The sequence below is a fragment of the Melanotaenia boesemani genome, chromosome 14 (genome assembly GCF_017639745.1).
Source record: "Melanotaenia boesemani isolate fMelBoe1 chromosome 14, fMelBoe1.pri, whole genome shotgun sequence".
Taxonomy (NCBI): Eukaryota; Metazoa; Chordata; class Actinopteri; order Atheriniformes; family Melanotaeniidae; genus Melanotaenia; species Melanotaenia boesemani.
This window is the reverse complement of record NC_055695.1, coordinates 29840852-29859174: the sequence shown is the minus strand read 5'-3', so window position 1 is coordinate 29859174 and position 18323 is coordinate 29840852. Positions and strand designations below refer to the sequence as shown.

The window sequence follows — 18323 nt, the reverse complement described above, 5'->3', positions numbered from 1 at the left end:
TCTGTGTGTGTATCGCACATTTTGCTGATGTGTTAGCTCTGTTTTGGGCTGGGGGTGATTTAAAGCACTCTGAGACTCTCATGTCGGTGCCTGAATGAAACTAAACAGCAATTTGTGCTATAAATGGATGTGTATTCTCTGCAGGTTGTATTGATATGACAACAGTCTCTTCATGATAAAGGTTGTCATGGGAGCTTATGGGAAAGTAGTCAAAATTACCACCTGATTCATCTGGAACCAGAAAAAAAGACTTTCAGTACATTTCATAGGAAGGATTATGCAAACATCAGTGCAGGCATTGTGACCTCAGTGTTAACACTTCCTCTGTTTTCAGTGTAAAATTTTAGAAAAATAAAAAAAACCAACAGGTTCCATTTAATACTAATGTTTCCAGTTTTAAATTTATGCAACAAGGTTTAATAACTGAATAAAATAATGTAGGATAGTGGGTCAATAGACTAAAACTGGCATAAAGTTTCCTAGATTAGCCCACCCAGTGACCCACAAAGTTAGTTTGGCAACACTGAAGGACTGTTTTTAGAAAAGGGTTTGAGGCTATCTAGTACATAGCAGGTGTGTATGTGTGGCTCAGAACAAAAGTGTGAATTTCAGACCATCGAACATTCAGCAGAAGCTGTTCACTCATTGATTAAAGGCCATTTTCCTGCAGAAGGAGGCCAGTGATCATTCAGCAGTGGAAAATTAGGAGACAACTCATCTGAACCAGGCAGGCATTAACTTACACATCTAATGCTAATGTATTGTTTCTTGGGGAATTTGCATGCTGGATGGTGGATGGTTAGCATGCCAAGGCTGATGACCTGCTGAACTCTCTACTGATTTAGTCGCTTGGACGTCAAAGCTAGCTTGATTAGATTAGGATTGGGCACATCAAATTGTGTGGTATGCTACCAATGAACTGCCATGTTTAATATGTCATAGCCACAGAAACATTTATAATATTGTTTAGGGTGGAAAAAATAAATACTTGGTTCTACTGTACAACTTTAATTTCCTTTTTTTCTTTTAATTTGTAAGGATTACAAATGTTGATATATATACTCCGCATGCTTACGTCTAAGAAAAATCTGTAGAGGTCATCTGCTTTCTTTCATCTACATCGTTAATGTTACATGATGCAGTTCTCTTTCCAATAGCTATGACCAAAACCAGTGATTTCCAGTAAATGTGTTCATTTTTGACTGGTTTGTGCCTACAAGGAAGTTATGTCAGAGCATCTCTTGCCGTTATAGGTCCAAATAGCAGTAAAAGTTAAGATTCAGTATTTCCTTTTAGTACAAACTACAGTGTGTGCAGAATTATTAGGCAAGTTGTATTTTTGAGGATTAATTTTATTATAGAACAACTACTATGTTCGCAATGAACACAAAAGACTCATAAATATCAAAGCTGAATATTTTTGGAAGTTGGAGTGGGGCTTTTTTAGTTTTAGTATCTTAGGAGGATATCTGTGTGTGCAGGTGACTATTACTGTGCATAATTATTAGGCAACTTAAAAAAAACCAAGTATATACCCATTTCACTTATTTATTTTCACCAGGGAAACCAATATAACAACTCAAAATTTACAAATATACATTTCTGGCATTCAAAAACAAAACAAAAACAAATCAGTGACCAATATAACCACCTTTCTGTGTGAGGACACTCAAAAGCCTGCCATCCATAGATTCTGTCAGTGTCTTGATCTGTTCACGATCAACATTGCGTGCAGCAGCAACCACAGCCTCCCAGACCCTGTTCAGAGAGGTGTACTGTTTTCCCTCCCTGTAGATCTCACATTTGATGAGGGACCACAGGTTCTCTATGGGGTTAAGATCAGGTGAACAAGGAGGCCATGTCATTATTTTTTCTTCTTTTAGACCTTTTCTGGCCAGCCGCACAGTGGAGTACTTGGATGCGTGTGATGGAGCATTGTCCTGCATGAAAATCATGTTTTTCTTGAACGATGCTGACTTCTTCCTGTACCACTGCTTGAAGAAGGTGTCTTCCAGAAACTGGCAGTAGGACTGGGAGTTGAGCTTGACTCCATCCTCAACCCGAAAAGGTCCCACAAGCTCATCTTTGATGATACCAGCCCATACCAGTATCCCACCTCCACCTTGCTGGCGTCTGAGTCGGAGTGGAGCTCTCTGCCCTGTACTGATCCAGCCACGGGCCCATCCATCTGGCCCATCAAGACTCACTCTCATTTCATCAGTCCATAAAACCTTAGAAAAATCAGTCTTATGATATTTCTTGGCCCAGTCTTGACGTTTTATCTTGTGTGTCTTGTTCAGTGGTGGCCGTTTTTCAGCCTTCCTTACCTTGGCCATGTCCCTGAGTATTGTACACCTTGTGCTTCTTGGCACTCCAGTGATGTTGCAGCTCTGAAATATGGCAAAACTGGTGGCCAATGGCATCTTGGCAGCTGCACGCTTGATTTTCCTCAGTTCATAGGCAGTTATTTTGCGCCTTGTTTTTTCAACACGCTTCTTGCGACCCTGTTGACTATTTTGAATGAAACGCTTAATTGTTCGATGATCACGCCTCAAAAGCTTGGCAATTTTAAGAGTGCTGCATCCCTCTGCAAGACATCTCACTATTTTTTACTTTTCATAGTCCGTCAAATCTCTCTTCTGACCCATTTTGCCAAAGGAATGGAAGTTGCCTAATAATTATGCACACCTGATATAGGGTGTTGATGTCATTAGACCACACCCCTTCTCATTATAGAGATGCACATCACCTGATATGCTTAATTGGTAGTAGGCTTTCAAGCCTGTACCGGTTGGAGTAGAACAACATGCATAAAGAGGATGATGTGATCAAAATACTCATTTGCCTAATAATTCTGCACACACTGTATAGATAGTACCAACATGTCCTCCAATTTGAAAGTAAAATATAAACAAAACAAAAAAAACTGAGAAAAATGACTGGTGTCAGGTATAAATACAGTGCAATGGGTGATAACTGGAAGTCTACGCTTAAATTAAATGGCCAGTTACAGTGTTTTTATTAATTATTAAACTTCCAAAATAAATCGATGTAAAGTTGATGCTAACAGCCACAGACTACATGAGCAGCTGAGTCAGCAGTCATTGGCTGTATTTTTTCGCATAATTTGCTACTAAAGAAGATGAGCTAACTCTGATGTTAATTAACCTAGTTTTGGCATATGACTAATCAGAATGTTAACTTTGGCATGCTAGTTAGCAAGCTTAACATTAGTACATCTAGGCAGTTAATACATAATCATGCTAAGGAAGTGTCTAGTCCAACCAGTTGCTAACTCAAACAGGCTAATGGGTAGCTTTGCAATCTACTACCAAGGAAATAAATCATCTAAACATGCACAAATTATAACTCAGGTTGATTTTGACCTCCCAAGTTACCAACACTAAAGTTTTTTTTTAAGACTTTATGGGCTCGTGTGGTCTTTATTACCACGTAGCTAGGCAGGAAGAGTGTTGTAGAAATGGATGCAGCCTCTCAGCCAGCTGATAACTTTAGCCAGATCAGTAGTTGGCTGAAGTTGGCAAAATTTCCACCTGTCAAATTTTTGATTTTCCTTCTACACGTCCCTTTTCTTTTAAATTTCCTTCCTTATTCACATGAGCAACACCATGCATGCAGGAGTTAGCACGTAGCCAATGGATATATGACACATCCGGGAAAAGTGTTCATGGAAAAAATAGCACTGTTAGGACAAATAACTGATCGGATTCGTTCATTACCTGCTGTACTGGACAGTAAGTTTTCATTTGTACAAAAATTATTTTAACCTATGTTTGGCGGTTGTTGGATGTTAATTTAAAGCCCTCTATATTAGACAGGGAAAGCTAACCGATTACTTTTTGCTATTATTTAATCTTTAAAAATTGAAGGTCACCCAATTGAGTGACTGTGAGAGCAGATATTTTAAACTGCATCGAATTGGCCCATTTAGAGACCTCGCCTGAACTATCTGGACTGAAAACTCTTTAATTTAGTCCTTCCTCACTTCATCAGAGTTGTTCTGTGATCCGATAGAGGTTTAGATCTGCAGCTGCCTCAGTCTGAAGAGATGTTCATTCTCATCATTGATGTGTTGTTTTAGGCAAGCCTGAAACTTTTTTCATTTGTGCTATGTGCCATTTATTTCTCCATTTATTACTTACCAATATACTGATATGCTAAGCACCTTCACAAATCTCCCTTTGCAATGACTCCAAAGTATTACACTAGTCCTTGTGGTTGCAGAGATATACTTATTTCAAAATAGGTAAGCAATTATCAAGCAGAGGCCCCCAAAAATAGGCGCAAAAGCAACTTTATCACTAAAGGTAGAGTCTCAAAAAAGACTCTTGCTTAAAGTAAAATGAGAATGAAAGTATGTTTTCTCCGTTATTTTTCTATTTTTTTTATAACATTGTTTTTTTCTCCCCCGTGAAATACTTGGTATTTAATTTTCCTCTCAACTGGAAAAAAATATATCTAACTGCCAGGATTAAACAAATACCAATTTTAATACTATTTTGCAAAATAGGATTCAGCAGGCAAGGATTCTGTGCATTTATATTTCATTTCTATTTTTCCGCCCTCTGCACCCTCAGCTGCCAGCGTCTGTGCCAGCCCTGTGCCGCTCTCTCTCCTTTAGCCTTTAATCCCCTTTGCCCTGGAATTAGTTCCCATGCCCATTAGATACCTCATTCAGTACATTCATCGGGACTCTGGAGCAGGCTTTATATCAGCACATAATCACACAGCACACCATGATAGCATGTGTAGGTGTATTATAGCTACAGGGACATGTATTTAACTGGTATTAAGGGATATTCGGCTTCACGTTGGTGCACACTGATGTAAAGACCTTAATTGGTTCACATTAGACATAGGTCAAATGGATCGCTTGGCTTAAACAAAGTGGAGTGATTTTTACAGAGAAGTGGTCTTGTTGGCCTAATTTCTGAGTGAAATGTGTATACAACACAAACTTGGCATGAACTCTGTGCACCGCCATATGCAGATGCTTGCCAGCTATAGGGCTGACTGGTAAAGTGAGGACATGAAAGTTGAGAAATGGGTCACATGTGAGCAGAGGTAGCCGGAGCAAGTTAGGAATAGCGTGTGCATCCCCAGCTGACAGCAGAGGGCTGTTTTCAGAGTGGAATGGGGGGAGGAGGGGTCAAGTGGTGGTTAAACAAGGCAACAGCTGAATGAACTAAGAGATCGGCAGAGAGCGAGGGCAGTAGCCTACGACTGAGGTGACTGCTGGGACTCATTAGGAGGGAGTTCAAGCGTAGGCTCATGCTGCTCTGCAAATCCACAGAGTCCTGCTCCTCCCCCGCTGAATAATGTACAGAAAGTCACCACAGTTATGTTAAAATGAGGTTCAGTCCGGCGTGTTTCTTACTGTGTTTCCAGGGCTGTGGGAAAATCAGTCCCAGAGCATGAGACTTTTGTAATTACAAAGAATCAAGTGGCACACAAGCCTCCTCTTTTTGGTGTGGATACAGGGGGAAAGAGGGCTAGCCGTTGTTGAAACCCTAAGGCTAGTAATTAACAAGATTAATCAAAGTGGGGCTGCGATCTCCAGCGCACTACTGGACTGGATCATTGTCTTCCGTTTGCAAAGTTTTATTGGTGTCACTAATGTCTTTGATGAGCTTCTAATCTTAAACAACCGTAGTGAGTTTGCTCTGGTCCAGAGGGGGTTAATTGAATTGAATTATCGTTGCACTCCAGCTCTGTGATGTCACAAGGAAACTTTTCATTAGGCTCACTGGAGCTTCTTAAGTTACACAACATTATTATGCTCATGTACAACTGCTGCAGTCCAGCAATTACACCGGACAAGCCTTTGAAGACTTTTTCAAGGCCAAAACAGGCAGAGAGAAAAGCAAATGTTCTCAAATGAAAAGGCTTATGAAGCTGTAAAAGAAAAAAAACCTGAAAATGGTGTACTATAAAAGAACAGCCTTTCTTGTGAGAAACCCAGTTTGCAAGCCAGAAATTCCCCCTGTGATTGAAGCTTCTTTGAAAAGCAACTGATTAGTCCTGATTTAGAGTTCCAGATTAGATTTGAGTAATCTGAAAGAGCCTTTTCTCCAAATGTCATCATCCGTCATATTTAATCCACTTAGGTTGTGCGTAGGTGTACTGTGTTTGTGGAAATCTAATAAGACACAGCTACTCAGCTTGCAGTACAGATGCCTTGGCATTTGTGCATGAGAGGAACTTACAATATTTTGTCATCACTACATTTCTGTCAACCCAAACCAGGACATAAAGCTGAATAATTGAAAGGATGAGATGCTTTGCATTATTTACAATTAGTGATGATGATACTTATGCAGTGTTGTTCTTTCTGTTTCAGAGGATGATTTTTTTTTCTCCCTTTAAGAGCAAAATGAAAAGACAAGAACTTTTCCATGTACAGAGCAGAATTAAGATGCATTTGAAATTTTAATATCTAATCAATATTTATATAGAGAGATTTTCCAGAGAGGTTCTTGAGCAGCGGTATTGTAATAAATGTTATTATCAGATAGTGGGATGTAGTCATTAGAAATTAGCAGAGAGATTCATATGAGCGCGCAGGACTCGGAGCTGTCGGGAAAAGCCTTTCCTTCCCGTTTGAGCCGGCCTTTGTTTTATGATAAGAGTCAGAGAAGAAAAGGACGGCTTTGCCTGTATTTCTCCATAATGTCAGCCTCATAATTTATAAGACACCTCGCATAAAAAGTGCATGAGGAGTCTTGGAAGAGATACAAACGACAGTGTAGCTCCGGTAATACCACAGGCCGGAGTGGGATCGCAGCAGCCGGGGTAATTGGGTCAGAAAAAGTTTGGGCTCGCTTTTGTGGAGCCGTCTATAATTCTTCATAACACAAGCGAGCGTCACCAGTTAACATATTAATAGACTTCCAGTTTAGACGGCTTTGTGTGTCGTCTAAGACACGCTGGTGGGATTGATTTGCATTTTACTGAGGTCGCCCTCAGCAGTCTCTCAGGAGTTTGCTTTTAGATGTGCCTCTACATGTCATAACAAGTGGGATGTCTGTCAGACTGAAAACCTTTCTGCTGCCTTAAAAAGACACCCACCCTCCCCCCAGTTTGTTTCCCCACCATGCTCCACCTCCACCATTTCTAAATGCCTTTGGCCAACCGTCTCCCCCGTTAAACAGAACATTTATGAAAGTGTGCCTTCATTATGCTGCCATGTCAATGTTAAAGTTCATTTTTCACACTCATTTCTGAGACTTTTACTGAATCAAGCCCTCTTATAGCTAATTTCATTCGCCATTTAAGCAATTATTTTATAACCAAATGTTTATTGTTTTTCATTAGTAAAAGTTGAGTTGAGGAAATGTGCGTTGTCATTGCTTTCCAGGGCGCTTTATCGCTTTCTTTGTTTTAAACAAAGTAATCAGGCAGCAGGAGTTTGTGGGGCATACCACGGGCAGCTTTTAGTTGAACAGGTACAGGAAACCGCATCATGATTCTGGTTTTTAAGTTAACCGAGGTTTTTGGAGTCCATGAGATCAATAACAGGAACAAACTATAATCTTAAAGGTATATAAAGCATTAAAATCTACAGTTGTGCCACAAAACCTGGTCAGCATGGTAAATAATAATCTGTTCTGCATTTTGCTTGGTAAAGTAAAGGTTAAAAAAGAAAATATCACCACTAATTTCTTTGTGTATTGCCCGAAAAAAAAGAGGGACGGTGCAGAAAGGAAAGTCGGTGGCCTGAACTTCCATACTCTCTTAGACAGGCTTCTTCTTTCCTGTCCTCTCGTTCCCCAGTCTGGTTGAAGAAGATGGCTTACTGGTTCTGGTTCTGGTGGAGGGTTTCCTTCCTGGTTCCGGTTCTGGTTTTGATGGAGGTTTTCAATCCTGGTTGTGGTTCTAAAAAAAAAAAATTTCCTTCGTGGTTCTACTTCTGATGGAAGTTTTCCTTGCTGGTTCTGGACATGATAGAGGTTTTCCTTCCTTGTTCTGGTTCTGGTGGAGGGTTTCCTTCCTGGTTCTGGTTCTGGTGGAGGGTTTCCGTCCTGGTTCTGGTTCTTTTGGAGGTTTTCCTTCTTGGATCTGGTTCTGAAGGAGGTTTTCCTTCCTTGTTCTGGTGGAGGGTTTCCTTCCTGGTTTTGGTCGTGATGGAGGTTTTCCTGTCCAACAGCTAGACAACATTTTTCATGAACTGGTTTAGATGAACAGAGCTACTATAAACTGGACTAATGTGAATCATATCCTGGTTTTGTTTTAATTGGACTATGATTGGACCACAATGGATTGGATTGGACTGTGACTGGTGATGATTTAGTCATGAATTACTTCTGCAGACTTCTTGAAAGACTTCCAAAGCTCTTCTTTGGATGTTTCTACCTGTTGTTCCGGTCCTGATGATCCCACACTGTTTCTGTAATGTTGAGGTTTAGACTCTGCAGAGCAATTGCTGCAGTGACTTTTATTGGTAATAAAATGTGTCTTATCAGCTCCTCCTCAGGGATGGGACTTTCCAACAAAAACGGTGGACTTACATAAAACATCCCTGATGGAACACGTCAGCATCGTCTATGGGTCAATCACAGTCAGACGATTACAGCATCTTTTTTTTTCCTCACTTAATGTTGTTAAGAGTGTCATAATCTGTTCCATGTTCCCCCCACACCTCTTTAAAGGGATTTAGTTTTTGCAGGTTTGACAGTAGATGGATCAACTGAAGCGTCTCTCAGATCCTGGTCGAAGAATTTTCTTCCTCTTTCTTTCTTTCAGATGCTGCCACTTCTTCTTCACTTAGCAGTGCATTTCATCAGAACAATGGGTTGCAGATTTAGCTTTATCCTTTTAGATGCTAAAAACAATTCAAACTACTAAGTGAGCCTTTTTACAAATGTCTGGGTAAATTGACATTTAAGTAATAAAAATGTAAAATGACATTTTCAAAATCCACTTGATCGATTTTTTTACTTGCTGTGATTTCTTTTTTGTTTTTTTTAAAGTACCATGGCAGTGTAACAATGGGTGCTGATAAATAAACCAGAGGTAAAGTCTTTAGATTAGTAAAATCAAATTGAATGAAAACATTCAAAGGAGCAACAACAACCAAGGGACATGGTAGCATTTCACCATGTGAGGAGTTTATCTGATGACGACTGTGTTGCAGCAGTAAGAAGCAAAATGCTGCTGGAAGGAGGTCACAGACCACCCTGGGGGGAGGAGGCTAGCATACAAGGCAGTCTGGTGACATGGCAACTTGTCTTAAACCCCAGCATCACTATACCACCCACAGTGGATTATAATGTACGACTGCAGAGGGCTAAATTACACAACACAATGCCCACGGATGATCCATTTATGAGGAAAAATCCAGCATGTTTGTCAGCGTGCGGTTGCGGATTTGACTTCTAAGAGCCTTTTTCTCCTGGAAATAATAAAAATGCTTTGAATCTTAATCTACAAATTTGCAAGATTGACGAAATTCTGCAGAAACCAGCAGCTTTTGTTTGCCTTAAAATGCCGACATTTCACTTCTTTTATGAATGAGGTGGTAGCAGCTTTCTGCCGCGTCATCATCCTGTTTGTAATTGGTCATGTGGTGTTTTCAATTCTTAATGGCATTTGTTACCATTACGAGCGGAGGACCTGTCTCCCAGTTTGTGGGTCCTCTGCTGCCTCGTGTTCACTGACCTCGCTGTGCTGCTTTCTAGTTTCTCAGCTGATGCAGCGTGCCAGCACGGGGCTTCTCTTCCCAGCGACAGAAGCCTGCTTTTTGGCAGCGGTTCACATGAGGTGACCCCCTCCCCTTTTTTCTCCTCCAGCATCAGCCTCCTCCTCTTCCATCCTCCCCTTCTTCCCCCGCCAGGCTCGGCGCTGGCTACCCTGCCTCGTTGAGACAGCTCCACTGAGGCTTGTAAGATCAGCTGCCGTGCGAGCCCAGCTGAGGCTTCCGGGCACTCACGTTGCTAGATTTCATTTGTGAGTGAGCGTTTGACCACAGCAACGAGTCTGCATGCTCATGCATGCGAGCGCAGACATACGGGTGCGCACGAATAAACAGCATATAAACAAACAGGCAGCTCGTGCACAAACACACCTGCCTCCCCCCATATTTTCACCCACTTTGCCCAGCCTGCTCACTCACTGGCACCCCTCCACGTCGCTGCTGCCAACCTGCTCCTAAAACATGTAACCGACACTGGGCCCCCCTCCCCTGTCCTCCCCACGTTGTGCCGCCGTGGGCCCTGACAGGCTGAGCTGTAATGCTTCGTGGCACGGGCTCGCCTCTCCTCCATCCTCCACCATGGCCGCAGCAGTTCTGCAGATTGCTATTTGCTGACATTAGTGATGAGATTAAAGGCTGGGGTCAGGAAAGAGTCATTCAGAGATTGAAATGCAGCGACGACAGCTATTTGTCTTGTCATTCCACTGCAACTGAAGGCCACAGCGTCGTCAGGCTGCACAAAGGCCGATCAGAATCAACAAAGTAGATGAACTTGGAGGGGAAGGAGATGAAACAGAGCACAAATTGTTGCCTCTGGCTGGTCGGTGGTTGGCAGTTACACTCCTAATGTGTTCAACAGACTTCTTTTCTGTGGTTAACCACTCACTGACCTACTATTTATTTTTTTAATTAAGTGTGAAGAGCTTTTTCCATATTTGTACATTTATTAGGCCCACCTTGTATAACTTGTAACAGTAAAATTGTGCTGTTTTGGTTCTGTGAAGATGTGAAAACAATCAACATAAAGAGCAAGCAAACTGGTGGGAGCCACGTTTCTATCAGTTTGTGTTTACATCTGCTTTACAATTTTATTAAACCATATTTGAGACGTTTTGATCCAAGAATAAAACTTTTTGTTGTATTTTTGTGGTTCTTTTTATTAGTTTTGGATACAAGTTGCAGTTGCTGGCTTTGCCTTTGGGGTTTTGCAAGGGTTGCACCAGCTGCATTGTATTCTTTAGTAACATAGTGTGAAAAGTTTGGTATCCACAGAAAAAAAAGAAGGAAAAAAAGTTCCCTGCAATCCTTCTTTACATGCACGATCTTTGATTTCTGACGATGTAAGATCAAATTGAGCTACAAGTGTGCTCCCTCTCTGCCTTTCATGCTGCTTCGATATCACGGCATGAAAAAACAAAGAAGGCAAAGACTGAGAGAAATCTGAAGCGTTCTGCCACTCAACATCCCCCAATCCCAAACAACAGCGTCTCACTGCCACTACAAATACATTAGAAATCAATTATTTATGGAACAGAGTCAGGGCCTCTTTAATCTTTTCCTTTTATCCAATTAAATTGTCTAACCATCCTAAGCCTCTATAGCTCACAGGGAATGTGCTTCTTTAAAAAAGGAAGAAAAGAAGAAAAGATTTTTCTCTTCAGTCCTTCTTTTGACTTTCGATGTAACGGAGAAGAGACACTTCTGAGGGTTGAAGAATAAAAGCAAAGAAAGTGAGTAAAGTGTAAATGAACTCCCCCTCCCTCCCCGTCACCATTGCATTGGTTCTACAGGAAGTATTTGAAGTTTTGATATCAAGACTAGTTTCATTCCCCACGCAAAGGGACACAGGGGAACGGTGAGGCCTTTCATGATTCCTTTATGCCCGGCTGAAATAGTTCGAAAGTATTTGGGATCATCTCCACGGGGGTAAATATAATGTTGCTTCAATTGCTGTCCTGTATTATTCAAGGAGTCAATTGAAGTCGTGTCTCAAAATTGAAAATGCTCATTTCCAACGCAGACGCCTGAAATTATTGATGTGAAGAATCGTTAAACACTGCGTTCCTCTCTGTTATCATACAGTGGGGGCTTTTACAAACCACCGTTACAGACACATTGAGAAGTTTTGTGTTTTTACACTTTGCGGAATCATTTTCAAAGGTTTTTACAGTAGGAGGGCGCTTTAAAGCCAAACGCATTGTGCAGCATGTTTAATTCCTTTAGTTCTGTATATTTAAGACATCAAGCTGATTTAAAAAGTGATGCCTCAACGCCTCAGTGTTCAGCAGCAGGAACGTGGGGCGGGTTCAGATGGCTTCGGATCGTTTGAAAAGCTCAGCAGCGATGCCGCATGGAGCTGGTTTCTGCTGCATGTTTCCATCAACGTGACAAAGAAAGAAGTAAATGTTCAAGGGTTAATCGGCAAAAATTGACATTAAGGTGCAAAAATATAAAGTAGATGATGAGAATCGGCCATTTTTCTGGCCAAACTAGTGAGTCATCAGGCTTGTGCAGAACTGAACAAGCTGTAGGAGATCCATTTACTTTGAATCTGATGTGTTGAAGCAGGAAAAGTTTAAAACCTGCAGGACCAGAGTCAGAGATCCCTGATTTATGGGTTTGGACTGAGCAGCCATGGCTACATGATGTTTTTTAATTTAGAATGAATTATTTAGAATTAAGTCATTAACATGGAAATAGTCATTCTGAACTGAGGTTTACATGGAAAAAAATGTTTAATCGCCTTTATTCAATACCGCTTAAGATGTGGGGTTTGTGAAGGGTTCTGATTGGACAGGGGACGAACGTGACGTATTCACATCTACCGGAAGAAAACAAACTCCAGTTCCTGCCTCTTTTCTTTTCATCTACAACATGGAAGAACACATAATAAGAACCATTTTCACTGGATCTTATGTGAAAACCAGCGAAAATGGTGAGGTCTCCAAAGTGGCCATTTTGGCCCAGTTTGGCACCATCTGTTCCCCAATTCAAGGACATCAGGATTAAAACATTTAAAGCAAATAATTGTATAATTTCCGACTTTATGATCCGCAGTTTTGATCAGGAATCTTTTGAAACAAACATTTTTACGTGCTACCATTTTTGGGGTTTTCTTCTAATAATATGAAAATGATGCGAATGTGGTGAGTTCAGGGACCTGAGTCTAGAGCGTCCAGCTAGGATGAGCCAAATGAAAACCTGTTGTTGACGACCAGACGTCGCAGAGTTCGCAGCCACCTGGGGGTCACAGTGGAGCTGCATTCGAGCCACACAAAAACTCAGAAAGATGTTTTTCTGTCTTCATCATTTAGAAACGTTGCTCTTTGCTCTTTTTCTATGTGCTCCGTGAAAAGCTGTCAATTTAAAGTGCATCTTACTGTATATGTGATCATAAGTCTTAAGACTCAGCCTTGGATTCAAAGCACTTTCTCCTTTTCTTGACAACAGAAAAGGAGAAATGAACAGAAAGTGAATTTGCAGCTTTGCAGTATTAATTTTAAATTCCAACTTTTTTTTTTTTTTAAAGCTGTAGGTGAAAGCAGGTAAACTGTCAAACCATTCAGTGAGATTAAACTTTCGTGTCTTTTAACTACACAATCTTAATGTTTATTGAGACAAACGGGGAGAAATGAAGGCGTACAGTAGCTTCAAGGCCGACGTTCGTCCGCCTCAGATCTGCTGCTGTGTGCTTGCCGATGATGTGAAGTCATGTGTGGGCTGCACGCAGCCGGCATGACAAGTCTGTGGGCTTGCACGCGGCGTATGATACATGTGTCTGCGTTTGTATGTGGTTGTCTACATGTGTGGCATGTCTGGTGCTCTGTGAATATAAATGTGTGTGTGTTTGGGTAAAACTGTGTACACTGTACCCTCAGTCGCACACAAATAAGTCCTGGAGGCCCTCTCGATCACAGTCTGCCAGAAGGAAAAGGATTTCCGAGAGGTTTCCTGCTCGTTATTTAAAGTGGGAGCCCCTGTGGGACATGTTTGGCATTCTCATCCACTCACTGAAGATGGCCTGTGATCTGAAGCCACTAACGGGCTCGGCGGGCTCCGTCTCTCTCTCTCCTTTCTCTTTCCCTCTGGCTCTGTGAAGTGATTACCCTGCTTGTGATTCCACTGGCACCCACATGTCCCCCGGAGACGTGCCTTCACTAGTTTGTTTAATCTGCCTTCCTGTACAGTAGGTAACACAGCCATAATTGAGGTGCGGATAGAGCTGCGGGAGCAGATGAAACTGATGGCAGGCTTTATGAAATTTGTCGGCGTCTGAGTTTGCTGAGGAAGATGGCAGTTTTTCTTGGATTAATGTACAAAATGCAGCCAGAAGTTAAACATCATTTCTTTGTTTGGTCTTTTTTTTTTTTTTTTTGTGAGTCTTACAATAAGAAGCAGTTACTAAAATGTTGGGAATTTCTTTTTTGTGTTAAGCTGTGGATGCGCTCATCCTCTCGGAGTCCTACGCCTGTGATGAGATAATGACTTATCTGAGGTTAGGGTACCATTAGCGAGCCTGGAAGTCAAGCAGATATTTGATCTCAGCAACATTTACTTCCAAAAGTTGCGCTGATACCTGAGACAGATTCTGCTTTCCACTCCATTTGGATTTTTTTCTTTTTTTTTTTTTTTTTTGATATGAAATCGGCGAGGGGAAGTGTGAAAATGCAAACATCAGATACTCTATCTCCCCGCGGTTAGCGTCTCGCCTCTGTCTGTAACATGCTTGAACAGAACATACAGAGTGTCAATCATAGCCTCAAATCAGCCTTTTAGATGAAGCAAGAAAGGAAGAAAAACCATCCACAGAACTGAACTTGAATTAATTAAATACACTGTATCATGCTTCCTCTGCGAGATTGCATCTGTGCTCAGATGTGTAAAAAATAAAACATTCTCAGATATCTTCTCAAACCCTATTATTGTAAGATACCAGTAATTAAATTGACAGTGTTATTAATTGGGTTGAAGATAACTTGCATTGAGTCGAGGACATCTTAAACTCAATTAAAGATATCTCCAACTCAATTAAAGATATCCAAATGCCATGTCCCGCAATATGCAATCAGGCTCTTTGCGGAGCAATAATATCAGTTCACTTGTGCCCCCTTTTTACAAAGACTTCCTTGTTCTTCTAAAGTTTTCTTTTTATCATTTACAGGCTGACTTTTTGAACAGATGTCACTCTTTGGTGATGTGTAGAGTTTCTTTAATGTGGCATAATTATAGTATTTAATCCTCTCTTATCCAATGTGTTTGAAATAGAAATGAAGATTAGGCACTTCTGACATCAGAAAATGAAGCATTTAAAAGGGATAACTGCAGAGTTTTAGTCTAAGGTAGGATACGTTGAATCTGTCACTTCCAGCCTTAAAGGGAGTCTGAAACACTTTTAAGTCGAGCTAAAAAAAAATAAATAAAAAAATAAAAAAGAGAAAAAGATGATCCAGAACACAATCTGTAATTTTTGCTTTTTATGTTGTTTTTTTGCTGTGAAGATAAAGAATCAAACCTATAGATTAGATACAGTAATGATCTTGTTTAGATTATCTGAATTTTAACTTTATACTTTTAGCCTCTGGGCTGTTTGATGGAAAAAAATACCACGTTGTTGCTGAACTTTTCTTTTTTACCATTTTTTGTTGAGATTAAAAACAAATTGTGAGGTATTATTTTTATATAATGCAAAACGCACACACGTCTGTACTATTAAACTTCCACAAATCATAAAAGTTCAAATTCCGGGATAAATCTCCCTTATTCCCCCAACAGTTCCTAAGTCCTACTTTCCTTATATTTGTACATTCACACATTTTGTCATCCCTTTAAACACCCACAAACACTGACACACACGTGGCTGCATGTTTGAACAAAAATTCTATTGTTGGGTTCATTAAAAGACAAAAAAAAAAATACAGTAATGTTTTGTCAGTTTTTTAAAATAAAAATTTGGTACATTACAAAACATTTTATTATTATAAAATAAATAAAGTCCACAATGTTTAAATGGAAATGGTACCATCAGTTAGTAGTTTCACCCTTTTCTTCCTCTCAGTCCTGATCACTAAGCGACATATTTACTGAGAATCTTTCATGACCTGCAGATTTATTTGTGTGATCAGGACTTATTTTAGCACTTCGGTCTACGTCCACACAGCAGGTGTGTTATATGCATGCAAATGTGGATGCTTAATAAGGCTTGAAAATCCAACATGTCAAATTCTGATTTTTACTGAGATGTAATTATCTTTTCATGGTTGTACATACATCCATCCATTTTTGATACCCACATATTCTAAAGCAAGATCGTGGGCTTTTCATACACACACACATACACACACACACACACACACACACACACACACACAGGACTCTAAATGAGCGTCTGCCAAACGCAGGTAAAAATGTAATTTTGCGGGTATGAATAAAAACTTCCGGCCACGCTTCCTGGTGATAATTACTGATGCGTTTTTGAAGCGAGGTGAGAAGAGCTGACTTGGGGCGGGACTTAAGTTTGATTGACACCACCATGTGGCCAATCACATGCCTAGCAGGAGCAAAGCTACGAGCATGTTCATGAATCTGACGAAGAGTTTGCTTGAGAAATTTATTTATTTTTTTTAAACTTGTCCAGCATTGTAGCAAACAGAATGATGGTCTGGCTGCTGTGTTATGTGGAACAAATTTGCTCTGTCAAGAGGAGCTTTATGGGTGTAAGGCTCCTCTTAATAATGTCATTTTTAATATTTCTTTATTTGTATAAATATATTGTTTTATCTTATTTATTTAGTATTATGGAATTTGTGTAATCTTGCTGGACCTGACTGGAGGGGACAGAAGAAAGGCAAAAAAAAAAAAAAAAAAAAAAAAAACCAACGGAGGAGGATTCTTAAAAACAGCTTCAGTAGGAACTTTAGAAATGTGTGAGGACATGGCAGGATCACAGTAGAAGTGAATGAGGTCCAGTATTTCCCTCCATATTTATCAGATTACAACCCTGTAGGGACGTTTGGATGGTTAACCCTCCTCATCAACACCTGGAGATTCTCCTTACTAGTACATACTTGCATATTTAAGTATTATTGAAGACTTTAATTATGTTTAAGAGATTTAGTTGTTTTTGGATCATTTTCTCTGTCAGATATGTAGCTGGTGTCACTGTGCTTCTGTATCTATTGAAGGGATAATTTAAGCATTTCTCCAGAAATATTTTAACTTTTTAGATTTTAGGATTTGACTGTTATTTTCCCGATGAATGTTACTTTTCTTTGTCCTTAATCTCCCGTCCTCTTCGTCTCCTCAGGGCGCTGTGCCAGCTGTGGGGAGAATGTGGTGGGTGAAGGCACCGGCTGCACCGCCATGGACCAGGTCTTCCATGTGGACTGCTTTGTGTGCATGACCTGCAGCACCAAGCTGCGTGGCAAGCCCTTCTACGCTGTGGAGAAGAAAGCGTACTGTGAGCCCTGCTACATTGTAAGCATCTTCTGCAGACCCCACCTGCCACCTCTTCAGCTCTCTGAGACACACGCTGGTTGTTCTTGAGTTTCAGACGCTCACACTGTGACATCAGGAACCCTGAGTTTTCATACACCTGCACTCGAAGCAGCCACATTCATTTCATGAAAGCACACAGAGCTGCCATCTCTCTACACACACTTTCATTTCCTCTTCTCTTTTTCCTGTCCTTGTTTTGTTTCGGTGATTTAGTAAAGCTGACTCCTGTAACCTGTTATCCTTCTCATAATAATGGCAGTTAATTAATAATCTTGTCCCTGAGGACGATTAGCGTCAATATTGTTTAACAAGAACTTTAAATTACAAATAATTTTTATTCTGTCTCTTGTCCAAAATGATATACCCAAAGTAAATTAAGTATATCTTCACGACTGCAAGGGCTATATGTATAATGTTGGTCTCAAAAGAAACCTGAGACATGTGACAAGTGTCAGAATCAAGATATCTGTCACTATGTAGAGTAAATTCACCTGGAACACAGTAGAAAATGTAAATGTCTCCTTCTAAATAGAAAACCAAATTACTTTCAGTGAAAACCAGAGGACAGCAGCCCGGTGCATCTAGGAATGAATAATGTCTGATGAGGAACTGTGCTACAGTAGAAGCTAGAAAAGGGAAGCTGAGCAGTTTTCCAGGTGTTTTAACAGCAGGTAAATATTTTAGGAACCGATCAGCCGATACTGACGATGGACACATCAATATTCAGAGTCAGGAGAGTCGAGGGATAACCCTCAAATTCACCTTAAGGTCCATTTGTGTACGTAAATAGGTCCGTTTCAAGCATCAGTGTCCTCATCCTCATTAAGCCACAGGGCCTGAAAACAGACCAAATTATACATGTGAAAGTCGCAGGAGACGGACAGAAGGCTCTGCATCTGTCTTTAGCATAGAGCATAAATGTGCCTTTAGAAAAACCATGAGGATCCACAAAGAAGTGAAGCTCAAGATAGTCTGATAGGTGAATACCTCACTGTAAAACCTCCTTCACCTCCATGAAAGCTACCAGGACTTTCATGGTTAAATATGTGGACAGGAGCACTCGTCTTAACTGTATTTTAGCAGCTTTTAGATTCTTCTTTTGGACCTTTTACTCTCA

The 18323-nt window shown here is 40.5% G+C and overlaps 1 protein-coding gene across 3 annotated transcripts in view; it reads left to right on the top strand.

Moving 5' to 3' along the window:
- The window catches only part of LOC121653404 (LIM domain containing preferred translocation partner in lipoma), a 201523-nt gene that overhangs the window by 154196 nt on the left and 29004 nt on the right, over window positions 1–18323 (top strand). For all 3 annotated transcript variants that reach the window (XM_042006876.1, XM_042006875.1, XM_042006878.1), the window contains one exon: window positions 17016–17185. In XM_042006876.1, coding sequence (XP_041862810.1) covers window positions 17016–17185 — 170 coding nt within the window. The remainder of the gene's footprint in view (window positions 1–17015; window positions 17186–18323) is intronic.